The 18,131-nt window shown below is 40.1% G+C and overlaps 2 protein-coding genes across 3 annotated transcripts in view; one reads left to right on the top strand and one right to left on the bottom strand.

The window, feature by feature from the left end:
* Positions 1 to 30: 30 nt before the first annotated feature.
* Positions 31 to 16,868, bottom strand: SEPTIN2 (septin 2). Its single transcript, XM_035133381.2, has 13 exons — positions 16,666 to 16,868; positions 14,429 to 14,456; positions 11,916 to 12,039; positions 10,432 to 10,518; positions 9,252 to 9,375; positions 8,211 to 8,345; positions 7,957 to 8,074; positions 6,943 to 7,044; positions 6,504 to 6,649; positions 5,998 to 6,081; positions 4,844 to 4,901; positions 3,696 to 3,808; positions 31 to 2,986 (listed from the first exon to the last, which is right to left on the bottom strand). Exons 2-12 carry the CDS (start codon positions 14,435 to 14,437, stop codon positions 3,704 to 3,706), a joined length of 1,092 nt encoding a protein of 363 aa, XP_034989272.1. The 5' UTR covers positions 14,438 to 14,456; positions 16,666 to 16,868; the 3' UTR covers positions 31 to 2,986; positions 3,696 to 3,703.
* A 102-nt stretch (positions 16,869 to 16,970) lies between these two features.
* HDLBP (high density lipoprotein binding protein) overlaps positions 16,971 to 18,131 on the top strand; it is a 55,588-nt gene continuing 54,427 nt past the window's right edge. The window contains exon 1 of one of the 2 annotated variants that reach the window (XM_035133376.2): positions 16,971 to 17,108. The gene's annotated coding sequence lies outside the window, so the exon portion shown is untranslated. The remainder of the gene's footprint in view (positions 17,109 to 18,131) is intronic. The other variant, XM_035133377.2, reaches the window with a different exon arrangement.

Here is an 18,131-nt window from a genome sequence, read left to right as displayed (position 1 = left end):
CTTATCCAATGAATTAAGGAGACACACACATTATGGTTTATTATTTTTATTAATAGTCTTGGCTAGTGTTAAAGAGTACAGGAAAAATTATATGTTAATATTGTCATACAAAAATTAGCCCTTTGAATATTCAAATATTTTAGAAAAATCAATAAAAAGTGTATTAATATACTTGTAAAATTGTAACTGTTACTTTTCTTAAAGAAATGGGTTCTGAAGTTCTGCAGACTGAATTTTTTAAGCTCGCTTCAAAACAGTCACAGCTCTAAAGATGCTCAATTTTTAATAAAAAGAATCAAACAAATTTTTAATAACTATTTAGTAACTAAAATTTCGCAGTTTGGACGGTTACAAGTGATCATAAAAAGCCAAGACATTTTAAAATACAATTCCACAGGTAAAACCTTAATATGTAATGAGGTTCTAATCAAAGTAACCAACAAACACATGCAGATGAACGTCTGGAAGAATTTCATAGATTATTTAATGAAAACAAATGTATTTATAATAAAATGTTAGGTTTATGCTAGTTATTTGGCACACACTACATTTTCACAACTCTTCTAATACTGGAAAATTACCATCTCAGTGCTGTATGGTTTATTATTGTAGTAACCTCTTATATAAAACACAGATATTGTGTGAACATGTTCTTGGCAAAATAAAGTCCCTCGAAGTGTGTTCAAAATAAGTAGAATAATTTAACCCCAATAATATTTATGTAAGCACATATAATACAACCATGCTCTATAGGACACAAAGAGATTTTAGTTGCTACTTTGGAAGAGGAAAAAAGAGATACCAAACTAAACTTTGTTTCATTATGATCACATTTTAGTAAAACAGTTTCCTAGAATATTTTAAAACAGGTTTTGTTGCTTCTACTTAGGATATGTACTGTACATTCTGGGTTAGATCCAGACCTCTGAATGGCACTGCTAACAAATTTCAGGGGGAAAGGAAGGGTCGGGGGAAAGGGGTGGTGGCAATTTGCACCAATTCCCCCTTCACCACCTCCTACAATCTGAACATCTACTTTGAAGAGTTGGTGGGAGGGGCTCTAGAACATAGGGGGTGGCATGGAAGGGGAAAAATCAGCAAAAATGTCTTCACCTCTATGTGGAGTCCTCTGCCACACAGCCCCTTGCATGAAGGGCTGCTCTGGGTTTAGCCCTAGGCTTCTACATTTCCTCTTACTTTTCTTACAAATTATATTCACAAATCCTATTATTATGATCTGGGATTTTAACTTGTTTATGTGGAGTTTTAAGTAACAGTTTAGATAACATCGTAACAGATCAGAGTTAAAGGGAAAGTATATACTGTATAATGATTAGAAACGGTGTCATGACAATATCCACATTCAGCCTTTTGGCAATGGGTGAACTGTTTAGTAACAATATAAGCTGCAATAGCAATGGCTGAATTGAGCAGTATGTCAAATAGAGCCCAAAACAGGCCTTTTTTTTTTTAAAGAAAGCCAGTAGCATACTATGAGATTTTTCCCTTTTGCACCTCTCTTGCATACATTTTTCAATTTCAATGTTCCTTCACATAAGCAAGAAAAACTAAGCTGAGAGTAAGATCTTGTTACCATTACCAAAAACCAAGTAAATAAACCTTGCTTCAAGAACAAGCATCTGTTTTCTTAGGGCAATTATCTTACCTCTAGAATAAAGGGAAAATGCAATTTAATGATTAAGTAGGATCACTTCATTTTTTTAACTGCAAATATCTATTTCTACAGAATTGTCAAAATAAGCCACCAAGTTCACATGGGGCATTTCCCTGCTTTACTTTTAATAATCAAAATTATTGCAACTTGCTGGTCCCAGGCTTATTCTGTATATACATCTTCAGCTTGACCTGTCATTATCTGTAGACCCATGTAAGAACAATAGATTTCCTCTGTTCTCCTTAACACTCTGTCAAATTACAGTATAAGGACATGAAATATATCAGATTATCAGAATCGGGGTGTGAAAGCAACCAAGAGCAGGATGTCAGCACACAACCTACAGATTCACCCCTGAGTTCCTGTTGTTCCTTAAGGTGAAGACTAAAAGGATGTGTATCATGTATATATGTATATCATGTATATCATGTATATCATGCTACTTTTAAAAATATTTGACCTCTTTAAACACAAAGTCCCTGAAATATTGTAAGACTCGCTTTCTAAACTGCACAATGCCTTTAAAAACTATATTGGTTTTTCTTAAGATAAAAACACAAAAGGTTCATGTACTTGAAAAAATGACTATAAACCTTAGAAAGGTAGGGCAGTGCAGGAGTGATACAGGCACAGAGTTCTATATGCTACTAAATATAAGAAAAAATGGCACTGAAGAATTCCATTTTGTCACTTACATTGTTACTGGAACAGCTACATGCAAAGAACTGCATCCCAAGGACCAAAAGTTCACTCAAGGCTTTAGTCACAGTCTTCTCCAGCAAAAGCTCCCAGCACTGATCCTTCATGTGAGCATTATAACTATATGATACTTGTGGGGATGGTGGTTTAAAGTAGTCTTAAAACTGTGTGCACATTAGCCACACTAGGGTATCAGGGAAGGCTGTGGAGGAAATTCAAAGCTCATATGCGGACTTTGGACCTCAGGATTGTTATCATGATCAGTTGATTCCTTCAGTGCAAAAAACAAACCCAAAATAGTGGTAGTAATCCATAGTCAGATGAAAAATATTAGCTAGGAAGTATATATATCTTTGTAGCCAGTGTAGTAAAATCAGCTTAGTAAAAGAGTAGTAACCAAAGTTTTTTTAAAAAAAAACTATCACATTACACCATAACATTAAAATATTGACCATGTCTTAAGTTGTTTTCAAATGAGGCATTACAGAAATGACAATACAGTTGCACATTGAATGTGAATGGACCTCCCAAGTCACAGCAGGATAAGCATCTCTCCTCCCAAAATACACCACTGTGTCACAAGTCTCAAATGGCTCCAATTCATGAAGGTATCTGCCAAAATGAAAATATTAAAAGGCACAACTGTTATTTAATTTACATTTTGAAATTGAGCTGTAGTGCAAATATGAATTTTGAAACAGCTTCTCAACCATGAATCTATGGAGAAGCAATGTTCAAAGTAAGACTCTTGCTACAAGTCTTGCTTTTAAAAGTAAGAGTGGCACGTATGTTATATCTGTGTTTTATGCCATCAAATGACACTACTATAGTTCTCCACTAAAAAGTTGTAAGCTATAGTACTGGTTTCTTTTACCATGTAAATTCCTGTCAGGCAGGTTTCTTCCACCATTTTCACTATTCCTGCTTGAGTGAACCAATTTTTAAAAAGACTAAAGCTGTGGCTATCAACCCTAAGGCTAACTTAGAACGACCAAATTTCTGACACTGCAGCCCATGGCGGCTATCCAGGTGCTGCTGGACTGCAACCATCACCAGCTTCAGCCAGCATGGCCAATGATCAGGAATGATGGGAACTGCAGTTCAACAATATCTGGAGGGCACTACATAGGCTTTGTCTAGAGCAGGGATAGCCAGTGTTTCAGAAAGAATCATATGCACACCAACACAAGAAAATTGTGTAGAAATTAACTACACACAGACTGATCCAGAAGTCAAAATGTGTATTTAAGACACACAACACTGCTTTTCTTGCATAGCAGTATTTTACAAATAATGGCTTTTCTATTAAAATGTTTCTTACCAAATAATTTAAACTTTGTGCCCATGGATGCCATCACTGTCTCCTTCTCCACCATGCCTCTGCATCTGCATCTGCGCTTGCATTCTTGCAATCATCTCTTGCATCCGACGGAGCTAGAAGAAAATGATACAATCTTTAACCTGTTTCCATTATGAAAATATGGCTCTTCTGCAGATGTTGTTGTTGTTTTGCAAAAGTGAGTATAACAAACTGCTTTCTTCTTCCTTCCTCATTACAACAGACTATGGTACTCATAGTCTCAAAAAATAAAAAGCATGCATTTAACAGGTAGCCAAATGATTAAAATCCATTGAACTCAGTGCTATTTAATCACAATTAAATGTACATAGGACCACAGCCTTAGTTAATTTGAAATGTACAAATGAAAGCTTGTGGCTGCAATTTCTATTAAAGCTGAAATAATGAAGGTTTCATTTTTGTTTTTTGGAATCACAATTTCTAATGTTTGTGTCTGAACAGAGTGCACAAATAAAACAAATATTTAATTTAGCATTAAAAGAGCAAGATGGGAAACTTGCAGTGTTCATCCATGGACATTCTAAAATGAAAATTGCTAGACAGATTAGCTATGCTCAAACAGATCACTAGGCCATGGTTTAATGAGAATGAGTTGCAGTGAACTCCAGACTAATTTTCCTCCTACTTCACCTCTGGCTTGGCCATGGGGAGATTGGAAGATTCTTTTTATGCTTCATGTTAACTACAGCTGAGCATGGCATTTGAACCCTTAACGGAAGTTAATTTTAGCAGTGCTTAGCTGAAATAAGCTAGCTTCATCAACTGAAGTTTTTCTCTCTCCAACAAACCATAGTTAAGATTGATTCTTTGCACTTGTTTCACCACTAAACAAAGTGTAGTGAACAGTAAGCACTGGACAAAGTACAAGATTTACTGGACTTTGAGGCACCAGTAAACCTTCTCTTCTGATAAGAGCATTCCCCAACCCTCTGGCAAGATATTAATCTTCTGTCTGGTGCAGAGAACCAAATAGGTCTTCCATGGGTACTATATATCTGGGCTTCAGTGGAAATGTGGCTGCCTTTGTCCTTTCAAGAGAACACAGAAATAAAAGAAAAACATCAATTGTGAGGTATTCGATGTATTTTAAGTAAAAATAAAATCCTTACTTCAGCTTCCTTTTCCAGCAAGATTTGGTCTTTGTTAACTTCTTCATCTTCAACCTTCCTATATACAGGGAAGGAGGAGGAACAATTAGACAGAGAAATAGCTTTTTATTAGATCTTTTTGAAAGAAAAGTATCTATTCAGAACAAATAATTTAATTTGGAAATGAGCCACACCTATACATATAACACCCAACAAAGTAGTTGCTTCCGCACTAGAACTTCTGAATGCACAATGGGTCTTCCTCTCCCTCTCCTCAGGCTCTCCCCAAATCTGCTCTGGAGGATGCTGCAACCCCCAGAATGGATTTGGGGAACTGCAGGGGGTGCAAAATGAGGGAGATGAAGTTCAGTTGTGCAGGTGGAAATTCTTGTGCCAATCGTACACATTCATTGGATACAACCCATAGATTTCTGTTTCAATGAGCCAGTGAAGATTTTTCCTGTACTTGCAATTTTACTGTCAACCATCCAATATTTTGAAAATCAAAACAGTAAAAAAGAAAGAAAGAAAGAAAACAGAGCACAATACAGGTCAGATTCACTGGGATAAGGCTTGAGATGTACATGGAAAGCATCTCATTATGCACATAATACCTTTACACAGGAGCCATAGATTAAAAAAGTTTCCAGGAATCAAATGATTTGAGCAATGAAACACATCTTCATATATAAAGAACAGTTTAGTCTCATGTTATTTTTCTACATGATACTGTAGTTGAGGAAACGGAGTGAAATCTAACAATTTAAAAATCAAGATCTGTTCAGCCAGGGATAGCAATATCATCACAGAATGTAACAAGCAGAAAAAAACATTAACGGGTATCCACTCCTCAGTTTTGAATGTTGAAAGCAGCTCACATGGGGCTCCCAATGAGTATGCTAGTGGGGATACTCTAACATTGAGAAGGGGGGGGGTTGGTCTAAATTGCCTACGTTACCAGGCCCAACTTATGAAATTAACTTTCATGTAAAAATCTTAATACAATCCACAGGGGGTACAAGCTACCAATTAATATACATATATATTTTACTTCCAAGCATGATGACTGAAAAAAATAGTAAACCGGTTTAACTACCCTCCCCTCATTCTGAATGATCACCACCAGACATCAATGCAATTCAATGGAACTGCAGACACAAAGAAGAGGTACCAACCTGCCACCTTTTTTAAGTCTTTCAGAACGGAAATTTTCATAGTGAAGATCTTGAGTAACTTCCTGGAGGTCCTGCATGTGAGTGCTGGAAAAACAATGAAGCACAATGCTATATATAGTTTGTGACCAAGAGCTAGAATGGATGTGAAGGAATTCTGGCAAAAATACGCAGTGTGAGGGAAAGGTTGGGGAGTAGGAAAGGCTGGGAGAGTCTGAGGACTGTGCTTTTATGTTCGGTAGGGGGGAAATCATTCTGGACACAGACCTGTACCAAGCCAAAAGTCAAATCTAACGGCAAAATTTCTGGCAATATTATTTCTAGAATTGCCAAGTGGTATAGCGTTTAGAGAGTGATGATTCTGAACACTTCTGCCCCCTGAAATTATTTTAATTCTGTTAAAAATCAGGGAGATATACTAATTCTCCTTAAAAGTTCTTGTTGAATGTTTATGTGGGGAATATGAAGTAACAACAGATAAAGTAATGAAGTAAAAGTAACATGCTTACATTAGCATGGTTCTTAGCTTCAAGAAATCATTATGCTCTGGATTCTCCACTTCAACAACTCCCCAAGGATAGAGGCGACCTCTAACCTTTTTGCCTTTGGCCTCAATCAGCTGATTGGATCCCACTACACAAAATGGAATGCTGGTCTGAAATTGAACAGGATAAAAGTATGTTATAACCATATGGTACTTTCCGATGCAAGTAGTTCCGTAGCAATCACCACCATCTCAAGCATTCAAATGAAGTGGTCAATTACTTTATTAGACTTATGCTTAGGAGCATAAGTTGTGTAGCTGAACTGCAACAGAGGACAAATCTTATCTGAAGGTGTTTCATTTACAACGTGAGGACAACTAGCAACAGTCTATAAAGAGGAGGACATACACCATCTGATCCATTCAATGCATCACTGTTTCTCCACCACTGATACAGGCTTTACCTTCAGAAGCCTGGTCTGTTCTTTAAAGTCCTCATCCTCATCTGATTCAGCATCAGGCAAGTGATATATCTTGATACTATGTTCTTCAATTTCATCCAGAATCTGAGCATAACAAAAAAAAATTAAACAAAAAACAAAGGCATATGGGCTCCAAAGGCTGCAGGCTGTTATGCCCAGCCCTGACTTGAAGTGTGACAATAAAACAACAAAAACAACAGCAAGAACAACAATACCCCACCCATCTGGCTGGGTTTCCCCAGTCACTCGGGGTGGCTTTCAACAGAACATTAAAAACACAATAAAACTTCAAACATTAAAAGCTTCCCTAAACAGGGCTGCCTTCAGATGTCTTCTAAAAGTCGGATAGTTGTTTATTTCCTTGACATCTGACAGGAGGGCATTCCACAGGGAGGGCACCACTACCGAGAAAGCCCTTGTCCTCAAGAGCTCAAGCGTCTGAAGATTCAAGTCCAGGCCACAGACCCACAATGAAGTGTGTTTCTGAGAGCCCTAAGTCACCTTGTAACTTGGAAGTAAAACCCCAAGTTGGGAATAAGGATACCCTTAAAGACCAGCAGCTGGCCTGTATCATCCCTTACTTTGAGCTTCTTAACTGCTGGAACAGCACAGATCTCTAGCTCCCTGAATTATCTTGCCTAAACTAGATCTCCTTGGCTGCTGACTCCTGATTCCTCCTGATGCTGACCCTGGATGTTTTGGACTTCAACTGATTACTCATGCCTGACCCTGTCATGTCTTTGACTTTGCATGCTTGACTTATCCTACCATTGTTTTGTAATTTCATATACCAGACTGTAGCCTCCTTGAACTCTACAGATTTGGGGCAGTTCACCCATAGAATGCACTTGCTAAAGCTGGGCAGAGGTGCAATAGGGCTTTCCCACCACTGCATCCATCCATGACCTCCAAACAGCTACTGAACGTTAAAGCTTTCCTTGGAGTAAGATTCAACAGGACACGAAAAACTACAGTTGAAAGTTTGCCAAAACTTACTCTTTTCTTCAGTCTTTCTCGCTCCTTCAGAGTAAGAGTATCGGCTTTTGCAATTACAGGCACAATATTCACTTTGTTGTGTATGGCTTTCATGAACTCAACATCCAAGGGCTTAAGTCTAAAAATAGTAATGTAGAATTTTCAGTTATATACATAGTTTTTTAAAAATAAAAAGCATGATATTATGCATAAAGATTAGGCCACTGTATAAAAGATTTTTTTTACTACAAATCTACAAGTACTGCAATACATACCCATGACCAAATGGTGAAATGAAATAGAAGCAGCAGTGAACTCTATTGTCTACAATATGCCGTCTGTTCAAACCACTCTCATCATGAAGGTAACGCTCAAACTGCTCATCAATATAGGATATAATGGTCCTGAAACTTAAAATATCACACTTACGTAAACACCCCTTTTCTGCAATGCTGAGCAATAGTTGCTTATGCCAAATCAAGCAATTATTTAGAAAGAGCAGTATCAAAAAGGAATGAAGCTATTAATAGTACTTTAAAGGCACGCCAAAAAAGTACACATGTACGTGTGTGTGTATACATTTAAACAAAATATGTATATCTACCAAATATGACACTCTGGGTGGTATCCAAATGTATTGCTCAGTTGATGGTAAGGTTGAAAGAGGGCTGACGTATCCTCCTGATGATTTTTTTTTGGGGGGGCAGGGGAGCACTGGCAAGTGATTCCTGCTCTGTTGCATGAAGGGAAGATTTACCATCAGCTGAGGAACACCCTTAAATGCAATCTTATGCTTATACGACAGAGGTCCAAGAAAGATAGGGAATGATGAAGAGATGCACACTGAACTGTGGAATTGGCAATGAGCACAAACAGAAACACAATATTTCCAGCCAACAGATGCTAAAGAACAGAAGTAGAAGCTGTCTCAACACAGCATGCTGCACTATGAGGCTGCAAGACATTACTTACAGAATGAAATCAGGTTTTGAAAAAGGACTTGGTGGAGTGGGAGAAAATGGAGGTCCTGATCACAATTAAGTTTTTCAGTGCGTGCCCCAAACAGACCTATTACATATAGTCAGTCAGTAGATTTATATACTGCATTTTCCAGATTTGATCACAAAGTGGTTGGGGGGGGGGGGAACCCATGCTAAATACACTAACCAATACATACAGGAATAATAGTTCAGCAAGTGATAATTTATTCAAAATATATCAAAGGAAATTAAGTTGCCAACAAGCCAATTAATGAATTCAAGAACTCAACATCTTTGAGTGCATATTTTTGACCTATGGACAAGTATATAACATACCAATCTCGGCAATTGATGGCATCACCATATCCTGGTGTATCTACCACAGTTAGACGGAGCTTTACACCCCTTTCCTCAATTTCAACTGTTGAAGCTTCAATCTGCACAGTCCTTTCAATTTTCTCTGGAAAGGCAACAAAATTTGATCTCAGAGGATGGCTGAGGGCAAGATCAAGAGCCTTTGAAGCAAGATCAAGAATTAACAGTAACTGCATCTAGCTAAACTACAGCTGAGCCACAAACATCAAAATAATCTGCATTTTTAATTATTGGTTATATTGTAGTTGAAAGAGTTTAAAGTTCCCAAGGCCTTCTGGCACAAAAGGAAAGACATCTGCTCCCCCACCCTAAAACAGACCAATCTATATGGCCTTGATCACAATTTGCTATGAGCCCAACAAGGAAGGTTTTCTGTTGAGCAAATATATGCAAGTGTCAAAAGCAATAGACTCAAACTACAAGATACAAAGGAAGGGCAAAAGAAACAAGGCTAAAATAGTTAGGAAATGAGGAATAACTCTCTCACCAGGAATACTGCATTGCATTCTGACTTCTGAACTTTATCAGTATTTTTAAAAGATCAAAAAGGGGAAAGATCAAAGGAAACAATTATAAATGATTTACTATAAAAAAGTAAGAGCCTTCATCTAGGATTATTGTGTCAGAAACAGTGGTGTTGTTCACATGTCCAGCTTAACCATAAGGTTATGAGGATGAGTCACAGTGAGCATTGGATTCATGCCCTATACCCTTGAGAGTGGCTGTGAAGGGACTGGGTTGTTTTAGATAAAATTCAGTGTTATGCCTCAACCCTAAACTGTGCTGAATTCAAACTACGCTGAAAGAAAAATTCTAAGCTCCTTGATGCTGCACCAGAGAGGGAGGAAAGGAAGAGGACATGAGCCCAGGACCTGCCTTATCTCATTCATGCTAAACTACAGCTTAATATTATGTTCAAACCAGCCAAGTGGCTTTTATGAAATTGTTTTCAACTGCTCAGAAGTCTGCAAAAAGCTTTGTGTATTTTTGAGACCACATGGAGTAAGGAACAAGGCACTTAACCTCAAACAAAACTGCATTAAGCACCCATGACTAAAAGCCCCCCCCCTCAATCCCGGCTCAAACAAATTAAGTGTTTAATAAGATTCAAAAACAGAAGACACAAAAAAATCATGTTTACCAGCTGCTCCTGGGATTATTCTTTCTGGATAGAGATCTGTTAAGAACAGGCTGTTTATTAGAGTAGATTTTCCCAAGCCAGATTCACCTATGAATCAACATGGAAAAAAAAACCGTAATAAAGTGTTACATATTAATGGGTCAGCAGAAGGTTGGACTTTTCACTATTGTGTATTGTTACCTATTTCATTCCAAACTTGGCAACAGACAATGAACAGTTAATATTCTTCAGGCTTACAAAGCACACCTTCTAAATAAGTTAGTATTGTGACAATTATTTTCAGTGTTCCCTGCATGTAGGAACAAGCTCTTTCTGGGAGAAACCCAGTTGTGAGGAAAGCTTCACATCTTGACATTCTGCCTATCAGACATCTTAATACTTGTGTGTGTTTCCAGACTTATTTTTGGGAACTCCAAACAACCAGCAAAACAGATTACTAATTTGCATATGGCAAAAATGTGTGCAATTTTTTGTGTAATGTTATCTTGGTATCCTGCCCTGTTAAGAGTATCAATGAGGAGCAGGGCATAAATCTTTTAAATAAATAATTAACTATGGAAGGTCTTGGAATGGAAGGTAGCATTGTTTCAGATGGCGACACGGATCTAATTTGCATTGCAGGTTAGCATCACTATAATAATCTTTACAAGTGTTTGGACAATTTTATCTGAAATCCCACATTAGCTGTTTATTCTTTCATGTGCTAGAGCATTGAATGGGTTACCCAGATGTTGCATGATCAACTTTCCTGATTTCCTAATTTTACTTGATTTATGCAAGTTTGGTAGCAAAATAATTGTACAGTAATTAAATAATAATAATAATAATAAACAGGTTTAGAGAAAATATTACCTCCTGATTATTGGAACATCACTAATGTATGATGGTACACTGAAAAGAATGGGACTGACTTCTGAGCTCACATGTCATAATGATGGTAACTACTCACAGAGAATATAGATAGAAAATCTGTTTTATGGAGCAGCAACACTTAGGCCATTTTGCAGCATCTTTGACATATGGCCACAACACACACAGAACGGTTCCTGAAATCCACTACATTTTAGGGAGCAGGTCCTAAATGTGTTACTAGTTTCTGCCACTAGAGCTTTGAAGCCCATGTATTATAAGAATCTTGAAATATGTCTTCAAAGTTTATTTTTTCAGATTTTTCGCATACAAAACTGCATTTTAATAATGAGAGGCAATAATAAGCAGGCAAGTACTGTACTCTGATTGGAAGTGACTTCCCAAGAGGCATTTCTGAATCCTGCTATCAGAGAACCTTAAAAAAAGATTTAAGCAATGGAAGCTGGCACAATATTCTGTAACTGAGTTACAGATTCTTTAATAGGTTCAGATTTATACCTGCTAGTTCTTGAGAATAATGATTACTTCAGATATAATGTATATACAGGACCTTCAAAAATGAAAATTTGAATAATCACTAAATTCTACTTTATTAAAATAAAAATTGATCTTACCAACCACCATAAGGGTGAACTCAAAGCCTTTTTTCACAGACTTCCGATGAACCTGGTTTGGAAGGTTTGCAAATCCAACATAACCAGGAGTTTCTGGATTTGTAAACTTTTCAGCAGGCTGTTGCTGAAAAGAAAATAACGTAAAACTAAGATTATTAGTGTATATACTATTACATTCTCCTATTTTGAGGTGGGAAAATTGTTACTGGAAAAGCTACCCACTCTAGACCTCCTTTGATCGTTCCTTCCTCCTGACTCCAATTGTGGAGTCTGGCCTGGCTCAAAAAAATCATTCCAGGCTTCTTACACCACAGTTTATTACAACAGAAATAAATATCAGGGCCGAAACCCTTCCCCTTGCCCCTCTTTGTTGTTAACAAACTCTGGCTTGTTTTAAGACAGAATTCCCAACACAGGTGTACCTAGGGTGCCTTGCACCCTTGGTAAGGAGCTGTGTTGGCACCTCCCCTCACCCACTCGGAACTATTACTTTACTGCAGAGGACAGGAAGCTTTTCCTGCATTTGATCTCACCAAGACAGTAGCATCACATTGCCACACACACATATACGTCACACACTCCATAATCTGATATCCGATTTCTGCGCTCCCAAGAAGGGGCAGGTTTTGCTAGGCCCTAGGTACGCCTCTGATTCCCAAGACTGATATAGCCAGGATTTTCAAGCCAAAAGGAGGAAGGAGTGCTTGGCCCAGACACAGGACAGAGGGAGTGCATCTGTTCCTGCTTCTAGGGCTCTCAGCAGTTTTTGATACTGTTGGCTACAGCATCTTCCTGGACTAGCTCTGTTGGATAGTTTTTGGGGCACTTTTTTAGTGGTTCTATTCCTACCTGTAGGGCTCTGCCCAGAAAATAACACTGGGGGATTGTGTCTCAGTCCCATGATCCTTGTGCTATTGTGTACCACAGGGCACAATCTTCTTGCCATTGCTGCTTAGCTTCTACCGTATATGCTGCTGTTAGGAGCAACTATTACGAGTTCTGGGACAAAGCATAATCAGTACACTGGTGACATGTACTGTAGCTCTATTTCTCCATAACATGAGTTAGAAGAGGTTGAAGATAAACTGAGTCTGAACCCCGGACATTGGAGGCACTGTGAGTGAGTGGTTCCCCTGTCTGGGAAAATGGCCAGTTGCTTTCTCAGGCTGGGGGTTGCACTCAGACTGAAAGAACAGGTTTGTAGTTTGTGGATGCTCCTGAATCCATCTCTCTCACTTGAGGCTTAACTACAGATGGTATGTAAACTATGGCCATTATTGGCTAAGGATAGCCTGGCCATGATGATTCATGTACTGGTAACTTCAAGCCTTGATTATTGCAAATGCAGTCTACGTGGTGCTACCTTTGCGCTTGGTCTGGAAGTTCCAGGTGTAAAGTTATACAGCTAGACTTTTGGTGGGGAAAGACTACTGTCAGCACATACCTCGAGTGCTTAAAATCCTGCATTGACTGCCAATATGTTACTAGGCCAAGTTAAAGGTTACTGACCTTTTGGTCTAAGATACCTTAAGGAGTGCCCGATTCTTTATATCTGTTTGATCAGAGAGATCTTTGGGGATGTTTTGTTCGTCAACCCCCACATGGCTCAGATGTGCAGCTCATGTCCACCAGGAGCTGTGCAATCAGCTCTTTGCAACTTCACCTTGGCTAAGATCAGACAGGCACCCTCCCTGTTGAAATTCAGGTGCTTGATAAAGGCTTTAAAGTAAATTTTATTAGGCCTATTTTCTGTTTACCTGTGGTTTCTATAGTTTTAAGGCAGCATATTATTTGACTTATCCACTGCTTTATTTATTGTCCTGTAACCTGCTTTGAGAAAATTTATGGTGAAAAGTGACATATAAGTATTGGAAATAACAATTAAAAATAATAAATAGAAACAGTACTAAATGACAAAAAGACTGTGGGAGAGAACATGACTTCTTATTTCCATAGAGGTGGAAGTAGTATTTTTAAAAATCCATCCAATCCATCACCTAACATGGATTAACATGGAGATTTTTTAGAGAGTATAAAAGCAATGTGATTATATTCCTTTATTAGTTAATTTTGGACCCACGTGGCGCTGTGGTTAAACCACTGAGCCTAGGGCTTGCTGATCAGAAGGTCGGTAGTTCGAATCCCTGTGACGGGGTGAGCTCCCGTTGCTTGGTCCCAGCTCCTGCCAACCTAGCAGTTCGAAAGCACGTCAAAATGCAAGTAGATAAATAGGAACCGCTACAGCGGGAAGGTAAACTGCGTTTCCATGTGCTGCTCTGGTTTGCCAGAAGCGGCTTTGTCATGCTGGCCACATGACCTGGAAGCTATACGCCGGCTCCCTCGGCCAATAATTCAAGATGAGCTCGCAACCCCAGAGTTGGTCACGACTGGACCTAATGGTCAGGGGTCCCTTTACCTTTACTTAGTTAATTTAGCACACCAGTATCAATTAAGTGTTTATTGCCTGCAAAGAACAAACCATCATAATAGTTATGAGCAAAGGCACATCTTACCTTGGACATGTTTATGGAGGTGAAGAATCTGGGGGGGGGGAGAGAGATCAGTTTTAATCTGACATATTTAAAAACAGGCATTTGAGAGATTATACAAAATTTGAAAAACACACACAGAAAATTGTTTAAAATTAATAAAATCTTATTAAATTTCTGTGAAAAAGAGCAAGTGAAAGACATTTTGGTAAAATGGCAAAAACTGAAGAGATGTCAACCATGTGGTTAGTACATGACCCTGTACTAAAACAGTACTGGAGGAAAATAAAACCTTAACTGAAAAGGTAGTGCGTTCTCTCTTTTAACCTCCACAAAAGATCATCTATCAAGAATTGACTAGCTAGATAGTAACCACTAGGTCATGATATGATTAATGCTGGAAGTAACATAAATACCAAACATACATGAACGGCCTCCACAAAAGATCATCTATCAAGAATTGACTAGCTAGATAGTAACCACTAGGTCATGATATGATTAATGCTGGAAGTAACATAAATACCAAACATACATGAACGGGTAAATTATTAGCAACAGCCAAACTGACATCTTCTATAATAAAAGAAAATGATCAAATGGGAAAAGTTAGTAATTTTATGTCATATCTACATGCTTGAGAGTAATTCTGGGAACACATTTTGAGGTTGTGACTTAAGCACCGACATCAATAATATCCTGCGGAATAGGAAAGTGAAATCCGAGTGGAATTCCTAATAATTAAATACTGCATATGCCTGTTTCAATAGGAAATAGCTCTCTGTGGACATCAGAATTCTGTATGGAGCTGAACCCGCCCACGACTGGAATGTGGGCCCCAAGAGCTTTCCACCCAGCATGTCCTCAACCTAGGTTCTGCCCCTATAGGTTATACATGCACATACAGTGGAACCTCGGTTTATGAACACCTCGGTTTATGAACACCTCGGTTTATGAATTTTCGGTTTATGAACACCGCGGACCCATCTGGAACGGATTAATTCACTTTCCATTACTTTTAATGGGAAAGTTCGCTTCAGTTTATGAACGCTTCAGTTTATGAACAGACTTCCGGAACCAATTACACCCATGTTTCAGTTTATGAACGCTTCAGTTTAAGTACTTCGCGGACCCGTCTGGAACAGATTAATCCACTTTCCATTACTTTCAATGGAAAAGTTCGCTTCAGTTTATGAACGGTTACTCCGCGGACCGTCTGGAACGGATTAATCCACTTTCCATTACTTTCAATGGGAAAGTTCGCTTCAGTTTATGAACAGACTTCCGGAACCAATTGTGTTCATAAACCGAGGTACCACTGTATAAATGTACAAGTAGAGAGCTATTGTTGGGGGAGAATTTTCATTTCGCTCGTAATTCAACTTTGCAGTATAAGCGCTGAGGAAGTTATCCAAATAGATGCAGGAGTCGGGGGAACGTAATCAAGACTCCCCCTCCATAAGCGAGTATCGCATATATCCTCTGCAAACTCCCCCCTAGAAGGCCCACCCAACACGTCACTCCTGCTCTTTCAGCACACACGACACATCCCCAACCTCCAACCGGAAATCTGTCGCTATACAGAGCGAACACAGCTGTGCTGTTCTTCTCCGCAATGGCATTTTTGAAATCCTCCACTTTCGAGCTCAATGCGCCCCCGCCTCTCTTGGAGGAGAAACACCCACCGGAGTTATGAACCCTTCCCAATTCACAAGCGATTTTCCTCCCTCGCCATCCTGTGCTTTACTGTCTCAGAATGGTAGCGTGGGAAGGAACACCCGAGGGTCATCTAGTCCACACACCCACACCCTACAATACAGTAATCGCAAGTGTTTTTGAGGGCCCCCTTCCTCGATGCGTTTTTGTGGATAAGTCACGTTTGCAGTCAGCAAAACCTGCTGAACCATCTGCCTTTTGGGCGGCGGAGAAACAGCGTCAGTCGCAACCCATTTCCTCCCCACACACCCCTTTCCCGATTTCCTCCAGTCCGCTCTTCCCTGCTCCCATCCGCTGCCCTGCATTTTGTGGCGAAAACGCTGCCCGGGAGGCAGCGGAGGGGCTGAATCCAGAGCAAGGGATGGCGAGGGGACGGGGGCGGGGTCTTTCCCGCCTGAAAAGCGAGGTCCCCCCCCCTCACAGAGAGACAGGCAGCGGCTCCCAGTGGGCCACACAAACGCACACGGGCGCGCGCTGAGGGAAAGAGCCCGTGGCCACCATCCCCCGCGGTTGCCCAGCCCCAAAGAGGCTCACGGGCAACGCCTCACCTGGCAGCCGCGCCCCGTCCTCGCTTGCTAAACCGCCGCCGCAAATCTTCGAACCCGCCCAACCGCTTCACGGAGTTCCGCGGCGCATGCGCGCTGGTGCCTTCCCACCACCCCCGCGGCCTGTGTCTTTAACCCGTCTCCATCCGCAGCGTGAGGCAAAGACAACCCTCTTCGCGAAAAGCGCCCCCGCCCGCGGCCCAGCCTTCGCACGCGACAAAAGCATCCGGGGTGGGGGTGGGGTAGTAACAAAGGCGCGTGCGCGACTCAGCCAATACTTGCTCGCTCAGCCCCACCTCCCCCAGTTGCTATAGTGATACCCGAGGGCAAGGATGGGGGAGGAGTTTTCCCCTTTATCTTGGCGGGTCACGCACAACCCCTTTCCTTTACCAAGATGGCGGCTGGTCCTTCGTATTCGGCATAGCTGTGCTGCGAGCCCATGCGAGGTAAGAACGTATGCCTCCCGCAGTCCAGCCATAACGTAAAGCGTGGAGCGGTAAAGGTATACACGGAGCAATTTTCTAGTTTGACCTTTCTTTTTATGAGGGTTTTGTGGCTATTGCGAGATCACATTACCGGAACAGGGCCTGCACGCACGGGAGCTCCGATTAACCCTCATTAGTAACTCTATGTGTCTTCAATTTCAATTGGCTGCTGAAGGGCACGTGGTGTCACTTGCCCAGTACCATAGAGAGTGCGAGAATGAGAGGTCGTAGGGGGATATTCTAGAGGTGACCAGCTATGGGGGTTCTTTTGCATTCCTTCGTACAGTATTCTGTTCCGAACGGTGAACCTTGCGCGTGTCTCTTAATTCAGTCAGTAATTCATTGCATGCCGTGAAAACTATAAGTGATCTCGGGCTCGCTTTTTCCACTCCCACAGAAGCAAAATCATGTGTGTAAAATGTTCCCTACTATAGCTTAGGGTGGCCAGATACAATTCTCACAAAAGGGATGGTGTCTTTCCTCATCCCTTCATGACAACTACCTAGCAAATGCCATATATTAAGGTACTGGTAATGTATAGAAGCCCTGCTCTCCTTTGCACCTGGTGACCATGTTATGTTCATGGACTACTGAAACCTATACAATGGAGAATTTAGCACTTGTTCATACTATTTTCTGCCAGGCTGACACATCTCTGGCTTTGAAAAGCCCTTCATCTCGGTTTTGTGCTGTGCTTAAATTACAAAGGCCAGCTGCTTTTGTGAATTTGATGTCGACCCAGGCTACAATAGCTTCCCCATTTGCCACTGTACAGATTTTATTATATCTTTTTATAACATTTATTTAAGATTTTTTTTGTTATACATATCTGAAAATAAGTCTCATTGAACTCTGCAGGACTTACTTTAGAGTAGCCATGCATAGGAGTGCACTGCAGCAAGACAACATATTAGCAGTCCTGGGTTTGCATGTTATGAATTGGTAGCTTACTAATGAATAAAAGGATAGATGCAGAAGAGTAGA

This window comes from Zootoca vivipara, chromosome 5 (genome assembly GCF_963506605.1).
Source record: "Zootoca vivipara chromosome 5, rZooViv1.1, whole genome shotgun sequence".
Classification (NCBI taxonomy): domain Eukaryota; kingdom Metazoa; phylum Chordata; class Lepidosauria; order Squamata; family Lacertidae; genus Zootoca; species Zootoca vivipara.
Note: the sequence above shows the minus strand (reverse complement) of the source record. Positions and strands in the feature narration are given on the sequence as shown.

What these genes read in the sequence shown, in the direction of transcription:
- SEPTIN2 (XM_035133381.2), bottom strand. An exon ending in GCCATCAATTGCCGAGATTG is followed by an intron (nt 8,346 to 9,251) that starts GTATGTTATATA and finishes TGATATTTTAAG; the next exon opens with TTTCAGGACCATTATATCCT. An exon ending in AGACTTAAAAAAGGTGGCAG is followed by an intron (nt 4,902 to 5,997) that starts GTTGGTACCTCT and finishes CCCTGTATATAG; the next exon opens with GAAGGTTGAAGATGAAGAAG.